This window comes from Cnephaeus nilssonii (genome assembly GCF_951640355.1).
Source record: "Cnephaeus nilssonii genome assembly, chromosome: 22".
NCBI classification, from domain to species: Eukaryota; Metazoa; Chordata; class Mammalia; order Chiroptera; family Vespertilionidae; genus Cnephaeus; species Cnephaeus nilssonii.
Window position 1 is genome coordinate 27953567 of NC_137093.1, and position 15434 is coordinate 27969000.

The 15434-nt window shown below is 57.5% G+C and overlaps 1 protein-coding gene and 1 long non-coding RNA gene across 3 annotated transcripts; one reads left to right on the plus strand and one right to left on the minus strand.

Annotated features, from left to right (window-relative positions):
• Window positions 1-424: 424 nt before the first annotated feature.
• Window positions 425-13902, plus strand: TCTN2 (tectonic family member 2). Its single transcript, XM_079762444.1, has 18 exons — window positions 425-614; window positions 768-875; window positions 1254-1330; window positions 2675-2870; window positions 4060-4160; window positions 4393-4589; window positions 5493-5619; window positions 6693-6834; window positions 7529-7594; window positions 7815-7949; window positions 8201-8278; window positions 9317-9397; window positions 10111-10222; window positions 10944-11050; window positions 12013-12163; window positions 12667-12789; window positions 12936-13024; window positions 13391-13902. The coding sequence occupies exons 1-18, from the start codon at window positions 533-535 to the stop codon at window positions 13492-13494; spliced, it is 2076 nt and encodes a 691-aa protein (XP_079618570.1). The 5' UTR covers window positions 425-532; the 3' UTR covers window positions 13495-13902.
• Window positions 12921-15175, minus strand: LOC307094019. Of its 2 annotated transcripts, none has more exons than XR_013813025.1 (3): window positions 14159-15175; window positions 13372-13562; window positions 12921-13045 (listed from the first exon to the last, which is right to left on the minus strand). It is a non-coding gene; the product is annotated as an uncharacterized lncRNA (long non-coding RNA). The 2 variants fall into 2 exon arrangements; XR_013813026.1 differs by having other exon boundaries at window positions 13033-13278.
• Window positions 15176-15434: the final 259 nt, after the last annotated feature.

The window sequence follows — 15434 nt, forward strand, 5'->3', positions numbered from 1 at the left end:
TTCTGCTACTTTTGCATCTGTCCTCTTGCTGGGCAAAACCTTTTGTGTGTTGTTTGATACAGTCGGCTTCTGGGTGTTGAGACCTTCAAAAACTGGGAGAACAGTAAAAACAGCAACACGGGAAGGGGCGGGAAAACACACACACCACCACAATCATGGCCATGCAGCCTCCCCCGTTCTGGTCCGGCCCCATACAGATGAAGGGTACTGCGGGCTCGCTCTGCAGTGCGGGCATCAAGTCTGTGTGGGAACCTGATCCTTCAGGTGAGCGCAAGGTTTGTGGGCGGGGCCAGGGTGCTGTGGGCGGGGCCGGGATGCTGAGGCCGGGCCGGGGGCGGGCTCTCTGCCTCCGGTCCAATCCCGGCACGACGCTCCGCAGGCCGGCGGCCGATTGGTGGTTGCCATAGCTCCCGGCGTTCGCTTGACAAGATGGCGGCGGAGGGGCGACGGGGGCCTCTGCGCGGCCTCCCGGCGCTTCCCGGCTTCTGAGGCGGGCGCGGTTCGGTCTGGCGGGCCCGGCGAGGTCCCGGCCATGGGCTTGCCACCGCCGGCCCCTCTGCTCTTGGGGCTCCTCCTTCTTCTGGGCGTCCTGAGGCCGCTGTGGGGGGACCTGGGTGTGTCCGGGGTGGGGGCCTGCCGGGCCGGGAGGGGAGGCGAGGCGTTTAAGGGGCCAGACCCGCAGTCACCCCCGAGCAGGCGGGGAGCACGCGCGTAGGCATGGACTCTGCCGCGACTAACTCCTCCCTGCCCGCTTCCCGCCCGCCTAGCCTTCCTCCCTTCTTTCATCCGCGCGTCCGGCCCTGTGGTCAGCGCGTCCCTGCTCGGAGGCACCGAGGACGTGGCCGTGTCCCTGTCCCTGCTGCAGGACCAGGCGGGTAAAGTGCCCGGCCCTTCCGGTGGGAAGGGTGGGTATTGGACCCGGGCCGGGCCGGCCGAGGAAGCCGGGGAGGTGGCACCCCGGGGGTCCCCTGCCGCTGTCCACTTGCGAAGTCAGGATGGGGAATGGGGATGGGGGCTGATGTGGGCCAGAGGCCACCCCACAAGAAAGCTCGCGGCCATAATGGCTGGCATTCACCTCGTTGTCGGAATAAAAACAGTAGCATTTTAGTCCCATTAGACAGATGGGGACACTGAGGTTCAGAGAGGTGGTCCCTCGCCCAAAGTCCCACAGCTTGCAAAGGGCGGATTCCATCTCGGGGAGTGCACCCCCTTAGCCGCTGGCCAATGCGGCCCTGCATTCTCGCCTCCTGCAGGATCCTTGCCAGTTCCCACGTGTGACGTGCTGATCAACGACACGGGAGACTGGAGTCTGACTGTGACCCCCAATGTGGTAAGGCCGGAGGTACAATCTGCCCCGGAGCCGCTGCGGGACCCACGGGTAGTGCTTTCTTACTTGGGGTCCCTGGACGAGCTGCAGGGGCCCTCGGAAATGGAGTGTGAATCACGCGCGGGTGTGCGTTTTTCTCAGGAGAGGGGTGCCAGCTTCCATCAGATTATCGATGATTGTGTGACTCACAAAAGCTTTCTAAACCACTGACCTCATCCAACCCTTCCACTTAATAAACGTTTGATTGAGTGCCTAGGACGTGCAAGGCATCAACTCTAGGGTTTATTTATTTTTATTTTTAAATGTATTTTTATTGCCCTAACCATTTTGGCTCAGTGGGCAGAGTGTCAGCCTGCGGACTCAAGGGTCCCAGGTTCGATTCCGGTCAAGGGCATGTGGTTGCGGGCACATCCCCAGTAGGGCAGTGATGGGCAACCTTTTGAGCTTGGTGTGTCAAACTTTGCCAAAAAACTGAGCATAACTCGGGTAGTGTGTCACTTTGAGGAAAAAACATTATTTCGCAAATGTTTCATCCTCAGCATGCGGCCGCCTCAGCGGCCGCGTGTCATCAGAAATGGCTACGCGTGTCAGTGCTGACACGCGTGTCAGGTTCGCCATCACTGCAGTAGGGAGTGTGCAGGAGGCAGCTGATGGATGTTTCTCTCTCATTGATGTTTCTAACTCTCTATCCCTCTCCCTTCTTCTCTGTAAAAAGTCAATAAAATATATTTAAAAAATATATATTTTTATTGATTTCAGAGAGGAAGGGAGAAGGAGAGAGAGAAACATCCATGATGAGAGAGAATGATTGATTGGTAGCCTCCTGCACGCCCCCTCCTGAGGATCGAGTCTGCAACCCTGGCATGTGCCCTTGACCGGAATTGAACCCGGGACCCTTCAGTCTGCAGGCCGACGCTCTATCCACTGAGCCAAACCAGCTAGGGCAAGTCTAGGGTTTATAGAGGATGAGAAAGACAGACATTGCACCCCAGGTACTGTTTTCAGTACCTTTGTTTAAATTTTTATTTATTTTTTGGGGTTTTCCTCTTCCGCTGCTAGGATGGTAAACTAAAACGGGGCTAGACAAACCGCGTTAACTTCCAGACCTGTGTTGCGCTTTCTCCGAGTTTGCACACGCTGCTTTCTGTTACGGTGAACTGGAGACGGGGGGTCGGGTTTGCGTGGGGCCGAAGGTTGATGGGTGGCGCGGAACGGAATCAGGTCCTCTTTGTATCCAGTTCTCCTTTTGTGCCGTGACCCGGGGCCCAGGGTGGTGTGGTTGTGTTTCCCGGTCGGTGTTCTTACAACGGCAGATGCCGACAGGGACAGCGATCTGTTTCCTTCCAGAACGCGTGGGACGTGACGGTGAGGCTGAAGAGGGCCCTGCCAGCCTGTTCCTCCAACGAGACCGGCTCCTTCCCGGAGTCCCCCTGCATCGTCCAGACCCTCCTGGTGTCGGCGTCGCACAACTCCGCCTGCCTAGCTCACCTGCTCATTCAAGTGGAAATCTACGCCAACTCTTCTCTGGCCCAGAGCGCATCAGGCAAGTGGAGCCTTTTTTTAAATCTGTACCTGAGGATATTGATTTTTAAAAATTTTCTTTTTTAGAGAGGAAGGGAGAGAGAGAGAAAGAGAGAGGAGAGAGACATTGATGTGAGAAAGAAGCATGGATTGGTTGCCTCCTGTACATGCCCCAACCGGGGATTGAACCCGCAACCTGGGTATGTGCCCTGACAGGTGTTGGGGATGATGTTTCAACTAACTGAGCCCCGCCGGCCAGGGCACTGTTCTACACCTTTTAAAAAATAGCATGGCCCTAACCGGTTTGGCTCAGTGGATAGAGCGTCGGCCTGCGGACTGAAGGGTCCCAGGTTTGATTCCGGTCAAGGGCATGTACCTTGGTTGCGGGCACATCCCCAGTAGGAGGTGTGCAGGAGGCAGCTGATCGATGTTTCTCTCTCATCGATGTTTCTAACTCTCTGTCCCTCTCCCTTCTTCTCTGTAAAAAATCAATAAAATATATTAAAAAAACAATAACATGATGTCATCAAACAATAGTACAATTGATAACTAGTTAATTGACTTAAATACCAATTGGAGATTGTTCCATATGAATATATCTTGTTTTGCCTCGTTCTTTTGAACAGCTGCATAATATTCCACTGTGTGAACATACCGTGTTTTCATTCAGCTAATCTCTTAGTGAAGGCGCGCCAGCCACTTCCAGCTTTTGTTGCACCGGGAGGAGATGGTTTTGTGTTCCCCTGTCACGTGATGGCAGCGTGCTAAGGGCGGAGGAGGTGCTCATGTCCAGGGGCCACTTTGCATATTTTCTTTTTAAAATATATTTTATTGATTTTTTACAGAGAGGAAGGCAGAGGGATAGAGAGTTAGAAACATCGATGAGAGAGAAACATCGATCAGCTGCCTCCTGCACACCCCCTACTGGGGATGTGCCCGCAACCAAGGCACATGCCCTTGACCGGAATCGAACCTGAGACCCTTGAGTCTGCAGGCTGACGCTCTATCCGCTGAGCTAAACCAGTTAGGGCTGCATATTTTCTGATGTTTGGGCTTCCACTGTGTCTTACGCACAGCTCACGGCAGGGCTCCTGGCTGGGGCGGGTTGGGAACGGGGTCTGTGGGCCAGTGACTCGGCCTCGTGGTCAGCGGCAGAGCGTGGCGGTGCTTGGTCGGGGGCGTTCCTGGCTGAGCTCCTCTGTTCCTCGCAGAGAACGTGACCGCCATCCCCGACCAGGTGCACCAGCCTCTGGGCCCGTGCCCCTGCAACCTCACCGCCGGGGCCTGTGACGTGCGCTGCTGCTGCGACCAGGTGCGCTCATGTCTGCTCTTCTCTTCTCTTCTTCTCAAATACGTTTTTATCGATTTCGGAGACAGGAAGGGAGAGGGAGAGAGAGGAACATGGGTGAGCGACATCAACATCGAGGGGCTGCCTCCTGCTTGCCCCCCACCGGGCATCGAGTTCGCGGCCCAGGCATGTGCCCCGACGGGGACTCAAACCTGTGACCTCCCGGTGCTCCCTGCTCCTTCCTGTTTCCTTCCAGGAATGCTCCCCCGATGCCACCCAGCTCTTCAGGGAGGCCTGTTTCGCCGGCGTGTTTGGAGGGGACGTCAGCCCGCCTTTCGATCAGCTCTGTTCCGTGCGGAGGGCGCCCGGGGCCCCGGGCTGGTTTCCGTTCCTGTGCGTGCAGTCCTTGCCGGCCAACTCGCCCTTCCTCGGCTACTTCCACCACGGGGCTGTGTGAGTGGCCCCCAGGCTGCCGGGGAGGGCGCTGCTCTCGGGGCCCCGGAACGGGAATGTGGGTCCCATTTTTCAGGCGACCTTGCCGAAGGCAACGAGCTTAAATGATCCAGTTCTGGACTCCATCCCACACTCCGGTTAGTAGGTTTATTCTGTGTCAGGAAGGATCGGGCCTCACTGGAAAGAAATTGATCAATTGATTAATGCAGCACCACGTTCATGGTGACGATGGGGGGGGTGGGGAAACGAGGCTCATGGGGGGCTTTAACTTTCCTCGCCTCCCTGGATTGTTGACATTTTACAGCATCATTATTATTATTGAAGTGAAATCCACGTGACATACAATTAACCATTAACCACTTTAAAGTGGACAGTTCGGTGGCATTTAGTACAAATATCATTTTGGTGATTAAAAAAGTAAAGAAGCCCGGCCTGTGTGGCTCAGTGGCTGAGGGTCAACCTATGAACCAGGAGGTCACGGGTTCGATTCCCGGTGAGGACACAGGCCCGGGTGGGGGCTTGATCCCCAGTGTGGGGCGTGCAGGATGCAGCTGATCAGTGATTCTCTCTCATCATTGATGTTTCTCTCTCTCTCCCTCTCCCTTCCTCTCTGAAATTAACCTAAAAAAGAGTAAAGAATAGCCCTATCCTGTTTGGCTCAGTGGATAGAGCGTCGGCCTGCGGACTGAAAGGTCCCGGGTTCGATTCCGGTCAAGGGCATGTACCTTGGTTGCGGGCACATCCCCAGTAGGGGGCGTGCAGGAGGCAGCTGATCGATGTTTCTAACTCTCTATCCCTCTCCTTTCCTCTCTCTAAAAAAGAATGAAATGCCAGTGAACAGTGGCGCTTGGCAGGTAAGAGCTGAAAGGTCAGTCAGTGAGCATCTTTCTCGTTGACTTCCAGGTCCCCGAGGCCGCCCACCACCTTTGCCGCGTACCTGCACGCTGACCCGAAGGACATGTCGGACTCGGGGTACAAACAGGGAGACCCCGTGATGACTGCCGCTCAGGCCTACCTCACTGTCCCTCAGGTGATAAGTTCCAGCGGTGGCTGCAGCCTTTTCTCGCTGTCCCCCCTGGTTTTCAATTTAATGCATTTTGCTCTTAAAAACCCCCTCGGCGGCTTCCTCTTCCCGCTGGGTCTCCTGGGCCCCCGGCGGTTTATGGCGTCTGGATGTGTCTCCATAGTCACTCTTAAAGGAACCCCCGTCTTGGCTAAAGCTCAGCGTGAACGTAACAAAACCAGAGACAGTCTGTAAATTCCCGTCGAAGTAACTCCTGCACTTCTGTTAGTTTCCTAGCCACTGTCACTTTTTATTTGTTTTTTAAATCTTTGTTGCTGGAAGTATTACATAGGTCCTCCTTCCCCCCATTCACCTCTTCCAGCTGCTCCCGTGCCCCCACAGCCACGTGCTAGTGAGCTATTGGTATGTAATTTAATACATTCCAGAATGCCGGAAAATGTTTTCTGTGAAATCCCCCTCCCTTTTTTTTAAAGTTCAGAATTCTAAGGAAGAACTATTTGTGGGAACAAAACACGGGCGTCTCACAGCCATGTCTCTGCTGTTCACAGGAGCCCATTTTCCGGGTTCTAACAGAACCTGGTGGCGAGGGGGGCAGCGGCGGGAGTGGGATCGTGTTTCTGCGAAGGAGATGGGGGGGCGGGGCTGCTTGGTCTCCGCGGAATGGTTCTCACTGTGATCCGCTCCCACGCTGATGAGCAGGTTGCCCAGGCGTTGGACTAGATCCGTGGTCGGCAAACTGCGGCTCGCGAGCCACATGCGGCTCTTTGGCCCCTGGAGTGTGGCTCTTCCACAAAACACCACGGCCTGGGCGAGTCTATGTTGAAGAAGTGGCGTTAGAAGAAGTTTAAGTTTAGCAAATTTGGCTCTCAAAAGGAATTTCAATCGCTGTGCTGTTGATATTTGGCTCTGTGGACTCATGAGTTTGCCGACCACTGGGCTAGACTGTCCGCCAGCGAGGGGGTGAGCCCAGGCGCACCCAGCAGTGGGCGCGGCGGCCGCGGGGAGACCCTCTCCGGACGTCGCCCTGTGTTGGCTGATCAGACCGGGTGATGAGTCTGCTGGGTTTCCCCTCGCCCCAGGTGACCCTGGCTGGGCAGTGTGTGCGGGACGCCCCGGTGGGATTCCTGCAGAATTTTGATGTTCGCTGCGTCACTGACCTCGACGCCTACCAGGAACCGGGCAGCGTCCTCGACGCCGGGATAAAGGCCGGCACCGTGGGAGGTACGCGCTGCGGCCCGGACAGAGCATGGGCCCGAGGGGCGAGGTCAGCGCTCATCGCCTGAGAACAGCAGTCCCCGCCTGCAGCGCCTGGAAATACTTGAACTCCCATCGAGGAAGGCGGTTTATTTTATTTTATTTTTTGAAATATATTTTTATTGATCTCAGAGAGGAAGGGAGAGGGAGAGAGAGAGAGAAACATCCATGATGAGAGAGAATCATGGACCGGCTGCCTCCTGCACGCCCCCCACTGGGGATGGAGCCCGCAGCCCAGGCCTGTGCCCTGACCGGGGATCGAACTGTGACCTCCTGGTTCATGGGTTGGGGCTCAGCCACGGAGCCAGGCGGCCGGGCGTGTTCCCATTTCTGGGATACTTACCTCGCAGTGGGGTCGCGGGGTCGTGCGGTCACTTAGCCAAGCTGCTTTCCAAAGGGGCTGCCCGTGGCCCGCTCCCGGCAGCGCGCCGTGCGCGGCTCTTCTCCGGACAGTGACTTTCCAGACCGTGTCGCTGACCCTCCTCAGCTGTAACTGGGGGCCGGCCACAGGGCTCCCCGCGGTGGTGTTCGGAGGTGGGGGAGGTGGCTGGCACACAGGCCAGGCCGGGCAGGGCCCGCACCTGCGGGACAGGCTCTCACTTCCAGGCCACGCGCCTGCCAGGCCACGGCGCCGTGGACGGTTCATCCACGTCTCTCTCAGGCATCGTCATCCCGCACGTGACCTACGAGGAAGCAGCTGACCCGGGCCAGGTCGTCACCGGCACAGGTATTTCAGGGTCACGTGTCTATGTCATTTTTGAGGACCATTTTCACTTCTTCCTGCGTCGATCTCAGTGCCGTGGCTACAACACGGCCGTGAGCAGCAGCCGCCCGCGCAGGCGCCGACACCCTAGTCTTCCCTTTAACCAACGCCACCGGGGCGAGTCCTCCGGGCTGCGGCCCCGCGGCGGGACGCGGATCCCCGATAAAGCGTCCTTTCCTTCCAGAAACACTGCTACCTCCCGGGTCAGCCCCCAGGAACGTGACGGTGGGAGGACATTATCTCTTCCGATGGAATAACCGCACGATCAGCGAAATACACGTCAGGATCATCAGGGCGACGCTCCATGCCCACCAGAAAGGTAACGGGGGAGGGCAGCGAGGCGGCTTTCGTGGTTAAGGGGGGTGTTTTTTTCCTCTTTCTTCAAGATCCCATCATTACAACACATCAGACAAAGGCGGACTTGTTATTTGTGTTTGTGATTTGACGTAAGAAAAGGCTGGTTTGTTTGCTTGTCAAAATGCAGTTACCAGGGAAAGAGAACCCCACTGTGGGTGACATCGCTTCCTAGTGCGACGGGCCCAGCACATTTCTGTTTTGTTTTCTTTTTAGGAATCCTGACGCAGAGGTTCACAGTGAGGTTTTTAAGCTATAACAGCGGCCACGAGGAGGAAAGATCTGGAAACCCAGGTGAGAGGGTACCTGCCAGTCCCCCAGCTCACAAGCATTTCGGCCCAACACTGCGGCCCCGTGGCGTCAGGGATCGGGAGATGACGAGTAACGGCCCGGTGTTAGCTTGTGATCCGCCCTGTCTCTTCTCGCTGGTGACACTATTCTTTTTCCAGTAGCAATATGGTGTTTTGTTTTGTTTTTGCATAAAGTGTCGTAGATAGTAGCAAGCTGCTATAAATTGCTAGCCATTCTCTTTAGCTCCTGGTTTTTGAGAAAGAGATAAAACAGGTACAATGTTGCTGAAATGTTTTTTTAATAAATGTGTTTTTATTGATTTTTAGAGAGAGAGGAAAGGAGAGGGAGAGAGAGAGAAACATTGATGAGAGAGAATCATCAACAACAGCTGCCTCCTGCACGCCCCACACTGGGGATGGAGCCCACAGCCCGGGCGTGTGTCCTGACCGGGAATCGAACCGTGACCTCCTGTCAGCCACGCTGGCTGGACTTAAATGAGCTTTTTCAGAAAGAATACGCCGCAGGGGACGGGTCCCTCACTGGGGGCCTGTGAGCTCCCGACCTGTGGAGCGTTTTGTGTTTATGCGCAAATCGATCACCAGGCGATTGGTGTTGGTGTCACGGTTATGTGGGGCCGTGGCCGTAACGGGGAGGTGTCTGAGGGGCTTCCAGAAGTGGGGGATGGGTCACACGCATGGCTGGGAGCGGGCCCTGGCCCGGCCTGGAGCTGAGCTGACCCGCTGGGGAGTGGGGGGCTCCTCGGCTTGCGCCTGCTTCACCAGCCCCTCCGATGAGCCCCTTGCCCGTCCCTCACCAGGACTCACTGAGCGGCCTGCTCAGCGGAGCGACCCGACACGGGCACCTGCCCGCTCATCCCCTTCCCGAGCCCCTTTAACATTTATCTCTAAGTCACACGGGCATCTTCGCTAGAACAGGTGAAGGCCGCAGCCCCGCCCGCTGTCCCCTGTGCTCCCCCACGGGCTCCCCGCTGCTGGCGGCTGCGCTGGCCGTCGCCTGACCCCCTGCTTCCTGTGCGTCCAGGTTACCAGCTGGGCAGGCCCGTGCGCGCCCTCCACGCCGGCAGGAGCGACCCCGCGGCGGCCCTGAGCCTCTGGCAGCCAGGTAACCTGCTGGGAGGGCAGCCCCTCGGAAGCCGGGCCGGGCCTGTTCCCCGTTTGGGATGGAACGAGTGCTCGGTGCTTTAAGGTTCAGCTGGTTTACGTTGCTGCAGGAGGTGGTTTCTCTTGCTTTGTCGTCGTGGTTGTTAAAATGGTCACGTGGTTTGCGCCCGAGGTGCTGGGCATCAGTAAGAGAGTGACGCGTGGGGCTGGGGGAGGCCCGGGTCCCTGTCGCGGGAGCCCTCGATGGAGACAAGAGCTTTGTCCCAAACGATGGAAAACCCCCGCTCGGTGGCCACCACCCCGGCTGCACAGGCCCCGCTTTCCGATGGAACCAGCCGGCCCAGGTGTCCTGAGAGGCGCCGTCCGTGCTCAGCCTGGGGGGACCGAGCCGCAGCGGCCTCCGCTCCCAGCCCCGGGGACTCGCTCTGCTTGTCGCTTTCTCTCTGTGTCTCAAGAAAAACTTTAAAAAATAGTTGCATTGATTTGAGAGAGAGAAACACCAATGATGAGAGAGAATCATGGACAGGCTGCCTCCTGCACGCCCCCCACTGGGGATGGAGCCCACAACCCGGAATCCAACTGGTAACCTTTTGGTGCCTGGACAACGCTCAACCCGCTGAGCACACCGGCCAGGCCTCAAGGAGAACTTTGAGGCGGATCTTTCCTTTTGTTTAGCGCGGATAGTAAGAGGGCGGACTCCTTTTTATTTTACAGCCGGGAGGGGTCTGTGCGCATCGGCGCCCCTCAGACCCGTCTTATTTGGAGAAAACGCACTCTCGGGGTGCCTCTTGGAGGTGGGCATCGAGGAGAACTGCACTCGGCTCCGGTGAGTGCCCCCCGCAACTTCCTGCGCCCCCGGGGGTCTGCTTAACGTGAAGTCGCCGCGCCTCCCGGACAACGTGATGTGAGAAGTTAGGGTCTGAATAAAAGCTGGTGGGAAAGCCAGCGTGCGTGATGAACACACGCACACTCCCACCAGTTTAGGGTGATGCAGACGTGAAGGGAGGGGGTAACGCCATTGCACCCACATTCACGCAAATTCATCGCTGGCGTTTGCTGGGCCCCTGGAACCCAGGGCTCCCAGAGCCAGAATCAGGGTCTCACCGGGTGCAGTGGTGGGGTCGGCACATGAAGATGCTCACGCCCTGTCACATGCGCAGAAAGGACGTCCCACTGGCGGGTGTGTTTGGAACGTGCACGCACTGCCTCTTTTTACTGAAGTGAGGTTCACGTGATGGAGTCAGTCATCTAAAGTGAACGGGTCAGGGTTAGGGTTAGGGTTAGGGTTAGGGTTAAAGTTAGGTTTAGGGTTAGGGCTAGGGTTCAGGCTCAGGTTCTGGAGTCAGTCATTTAAAGTGAACAGGTCAGGGGCGGTTAGTACATTCATGATGTTGTGCAACCGTCACTTCTGTTTGGTTATGAAGCATTTTCATCTGTGAAAGGCCCCCCCCTCCCCCCGGTGGCCTGGAGACAGACCCCGAGAGTCAGGACTTGGGGGCGAGACCAGCTGCCGGCCATGCACAGGGAAATGTCATGCTCTCTCGCAGGAACAAGGCGGCGGAAATCCTTGATTCATTAATACAAGCAACTCACGTGGCAGCGAGAGGCAACTCCGATTACCGGGACCTCAGTGACGGCTGGCTGGACATCGTCCGTAAGTGGAGGCTGCGCTGGGCAAGGAGGGCGTGGCTGCGGGACTGCAGAGCCGCCGCAGGTCGGCTGTCTCTGCTGTCGCTCAGCGACACTTGTTGGGGTTAACACTCCTCATCTCTTACTCCTGATGCCTTTTTTGTTTCTGAAAAAGGAAATCCCCACGAAGGTCAAGTTGCCCCGCGGTGTTAGGAGCCAACAGTGTCTGTAGGAAGTGGAGTGGGTGGCAGTGAGGGTTTGCATTTCAGTTTGCATTGTTTTTGGTCCCAGGAATATGGGCAGTTGAGAGCTGCCTTTGTGATTTAAAAAGGCAGTTTTGTTAACTTAAAAGAAAAGGTGATAGAAAATACGCTGCTAAGTGAACGGAGCCCTGGCGCCCGCCCTGTCGGAGCCCATCCCCCGTCCTTGAGCAGCGTCCAGAACTGGAGACCAAAAGCAGATTAGTGGTCGCTGGTGGCCGGGCCGGGGCGGTGGGAGGCAGTGAGAGGTGCTGTTCATGAGCACATACTGATTGGGTGCCTCCCGCGCGCTCCCTGCCCAGGGCCGCGATCAAACCTGCAACCCAGGTTCGCGCCCTTAACCGGGAATCAAACCCACGCACCAAAGGGCCCGTCCAGGGCTGCCTCACACTTGCCCCGAGGTCCCGCAGCCCAGCCGGCTGGGATCTCTCTCCCACCAACTCCGAGCGTTTTACTGCAGTGAGGCGGCGTTTCTGCGAAGACTCTGGGTAGGTGTCAGTGAGGACCGGGAACCAAATCATGATTTCTCGTGGTGTTACGTGGGCCAGGGATTCGAAAGTTCCAGTGACTGACAACCTATAAGGAAACATCTCGGACACAAGGGGTGCTACCGTCATAAGAGCCCCTTAGAGATGGAAGCCTCATTAACGTGCTTCCTGTCTAATATTTCCCATTTTTGTGGCATCCGGGGATTGTAGAAAAACTTACTTTTCTTCCCCAAATGCAGCCGCCCCCGACCCAGGCGCAGGCCCGGCTGGCGGCAGTGGGAACGGCGCCTGCGCGGAGGTTCCTGCCCAGCTGCACGTCCGCATCCTCACCTGGGAGGCCGGCGCGGTGGAGGGGGTCCCCCAGCAGGAGATCCTGGGCGCGGAGAAGAGGTGTGAGGCCCTGCCTGTGGGGTTCAGAGGCAGGAGCGGGGAGGGTGCCTGGGAACAGGGACACGCGGATAGAAGCCGAGGGCTTACTTGCAAATCGGTTATTAGCCACGTGTGGGAAAAGGGAACCTGTGTCGCGCGTGTTGGTCATGGCAACAGCTCTGTGTAAGGCTTCTCCTTGCGAGTACATCTGAAAACTCACGTAATACAAACGGGGTAACTTTTTTATTGATTTCAGAGGAAGGGAGAGGGAGAGAGAGAGAATCATCGATGATGAGAGAGAATCCTGGATCGGCTGCCTCCTGCACGCCCCCCACTGGGGATCGAGCCTGCCACCCGGGCACGTGCCCTGACCAGGAATTGAACCGGGACCTCGTGGCCCCTGAGCCCCGCCGGCCGGCAGGGTGAGGTCTTTGAGAGACTCCTGGTCATGTTGTTGCCGTCAGTCGCCTGATGTCCTCAGGTGACGAGCGAGCCGGCGTGCTGCCTGTGCCATCTCCCTCCAGGGTCTCCTCGGTGACCTGGCGGCCCCAGTGCGGGCTGACGTGCGAGCAGGCCGGCCTCTTCGCCCTCAGCGCCTCTGTCCAGTTCATTCAGGTCCCTGCCCGGCCACCCCGGCCCCTGACCAGGTAGGGCCCTGACCCGGTTGGTAGTTTTTAGGAAGCAGAAAAATATAGATCTTTGAAAATAAGTGTATTTCTTTAACCAACTTTGATACTTCTCACCAAAAGTAAGCTTTGCTGCAGCGACTGCCATCGTCTAAAATGTCTTCTAGATTCCAGGTCAACTTCACCGAGTATGACTGTGACAGGAACGACGTGTGCTGGCCGCAGCTTCTGTACCCCTGGACCCGGCATTACCAAGGTGGGTGCAGCCGATCACGTCCTGTGTGCAAAAGTTTAACAAGGAAAAACGTACCGGCCGTACTGCCACCTAACGATGACCGCTACGGCCCTGCCAGTGTGGCTCAGCGGGCGGGGCGGCGCCCTGAGCGCCAAGAGGTTGCCGGTTCGATTCCCGGTCAGGCACATGCCCGGCTGGCGGGCTCAGTCCCCCGATGGATGTTTTGCTCTCACATCAATGTTTCTCTCTCTCTCTCCCTTCCTCTTCCTCTCTCTCTAAAAACCAATTTAAAAAAGATGGTTGTTAGTGGTTTGGCTTATTTCCATCTAAGTAATTACAAGGAAGTGGAGACGGAAGGGGTCGCTTACCTGACTCACCGTCTTGCAGGGGAGCCTTTCGCCCGGTGTGTGGCCACGGGCTTGCTGCTGGCCTTCCTCTCCGCGGTGGCCGTGTTCCTCAGCGACCCCTGGGCCAGAGGACGCAGAGCCTGAGCTTCCTCACGCCGGGCCTCCCAGACCACAGACGTCCCCCGGCGGTCAGTTGCACTCCGCGTTCAGTTCTAAGAAGGGGAGGGTTTTGTTTTGTGGGAAACGCTTGCCCAGCGCCCAGTGGGTTTCACTCCCCTGCGGGGCCATCCAGATGGTGTCTCGCTGCTGGACCAGACGGAGCAACGTGCACGGGTCCGGGCTGCCTCCCGGTTCTCAGGAGCGTTAGTTTATCCCACGTTACTCAGGTCATAGGAGCTTTGGTCCAAATGTGTTATTTGTACCTTAGAGTTAATTATTTCTTCAACTTTTTATATACAGAGTCCCCAAAAATGTGTACACACTTTAACAGCTGACAGCTCAATTCTGAAAATGAAATGTACTTTAATAAACACTGCCTTTATAATTATCCAACACGTGTGTCTGCATTTTTTTTCAGGACACCCTATATTTCTGTGGAATCGATGGGAAAACCTTGGTCTTATGTTTAAAAAAAAAAAAAAGAGATTAGCTACAAGGATCACAGGGTCCACTCGTTAAAAACAGGCCGGTTTTCAGTGGAGGACAGCTACTCCTTGGCGAGCCTTGTGAGGAATTTCTCCAGGGGACAGGTGGCCTTATGCGAGGGGGGGAGGGGTAGGGGTAGTGGGGATAGGGAGGGGGGTGATACCTTTGCCCACAGCCCTGTGGCGGCCACACAGCGTATCTCGGAGCTTTCTTCGTGGCCAGGTAAACGCAGTCATTGCATCGGAGGGACGAAGGGACAGAGGGACGTGGCAGCCGTCGGCACCCCTGGTTTTGCAGTCGCTGCCGAAGTTGAAAACTGGCTTGTCACAGGGAAGGGAACACCCACTGGCGGGTTGACTGCGTGAGTCAGAGTCGGAGGCACTCGTGCAGCCGGCTCTGGAAAATTAGCTAAAAACTCCCGATGGCGGGCCATTGATCTGACTTTGTGTTGGGAGGACTTGTACACAAAGGACACACTCGCCTTGGCAGTATCGTATGGTCTTAACTCTTCTATGCGGACACACGTGTGCATTTGAGAGACAGCTCGGCTGCTCCTACTGGGCCCTGCTGAAAGCAAGACAATGTCCCTGGTCCAGTGGGACTTGCATACTTTTGGGGGGAAACTGGCAGTAAACACAGACGAGGATTTCAGATGGCGGTAGGTGCAAGGAAGAAACCAAAACAGGGAGGTGGTGGGCTGGGCTGGGAGGGCTACCCCCCCAACACACACACACCCCGCCCCCGGGTCAGGGACAGCCGCTCAAGAGGTGACCTTTGCGCTGAGACCCGACGGAGCCAGCGATGGGCAGGCCCGGCGGAGGGAGGGGCAGCAAGGTCGCGGGCACCGACCAGGAGCCAGGGCAGGCGGCCGGCGGAGGGCCTGGGGAGAAGTGGGGGGTTCTGTTGGAAGTGCAGTGGGAGGCGCCCGAGGCGTTCAGTGAGGTCCGGGTCCCCCGTCAGGTCACCCGGGTGCAGGGCTGTGCGCAGAGGACACGCGCCGGGTCCGAGCCTGCCTCCCGGTCTGCACGGGGTCAGGGCCCCGAGAGGGAAGCCCGCCGCCGGGCCAGCACCACGTGCCGCCGGTGTGGCTCCGTGGGCGTGGAGCGTCCGGAAACGGGCAGATCCCCGGAGACGGAGCTGCGGGTGCGGGCCGCGCGGGCGGGAAGGGGCTGCGGGCGGAGTGGAGGGGCTGCCCTAACATCGACCGTGAAGAAGCTGCCCAGCCCCGCGACCTGACCGAGAACCGCGGGGCGTGGGCCCGGGTCGCTGGACGCGGCGCGCACCCCCAGAAACGCGTCTTCACAGCTGCAGGCGGCGGGCGAGCGGCGGGGTTCCGTCCGCGTCCGGCGGGGCGTCGAGAGCACCCGCGTCCCCCGCAGGGTGTGCGCTGATTGGCTCCTCGGCGCCGTCGCACGCCGCAACTCCAGGCGCCATTGGTC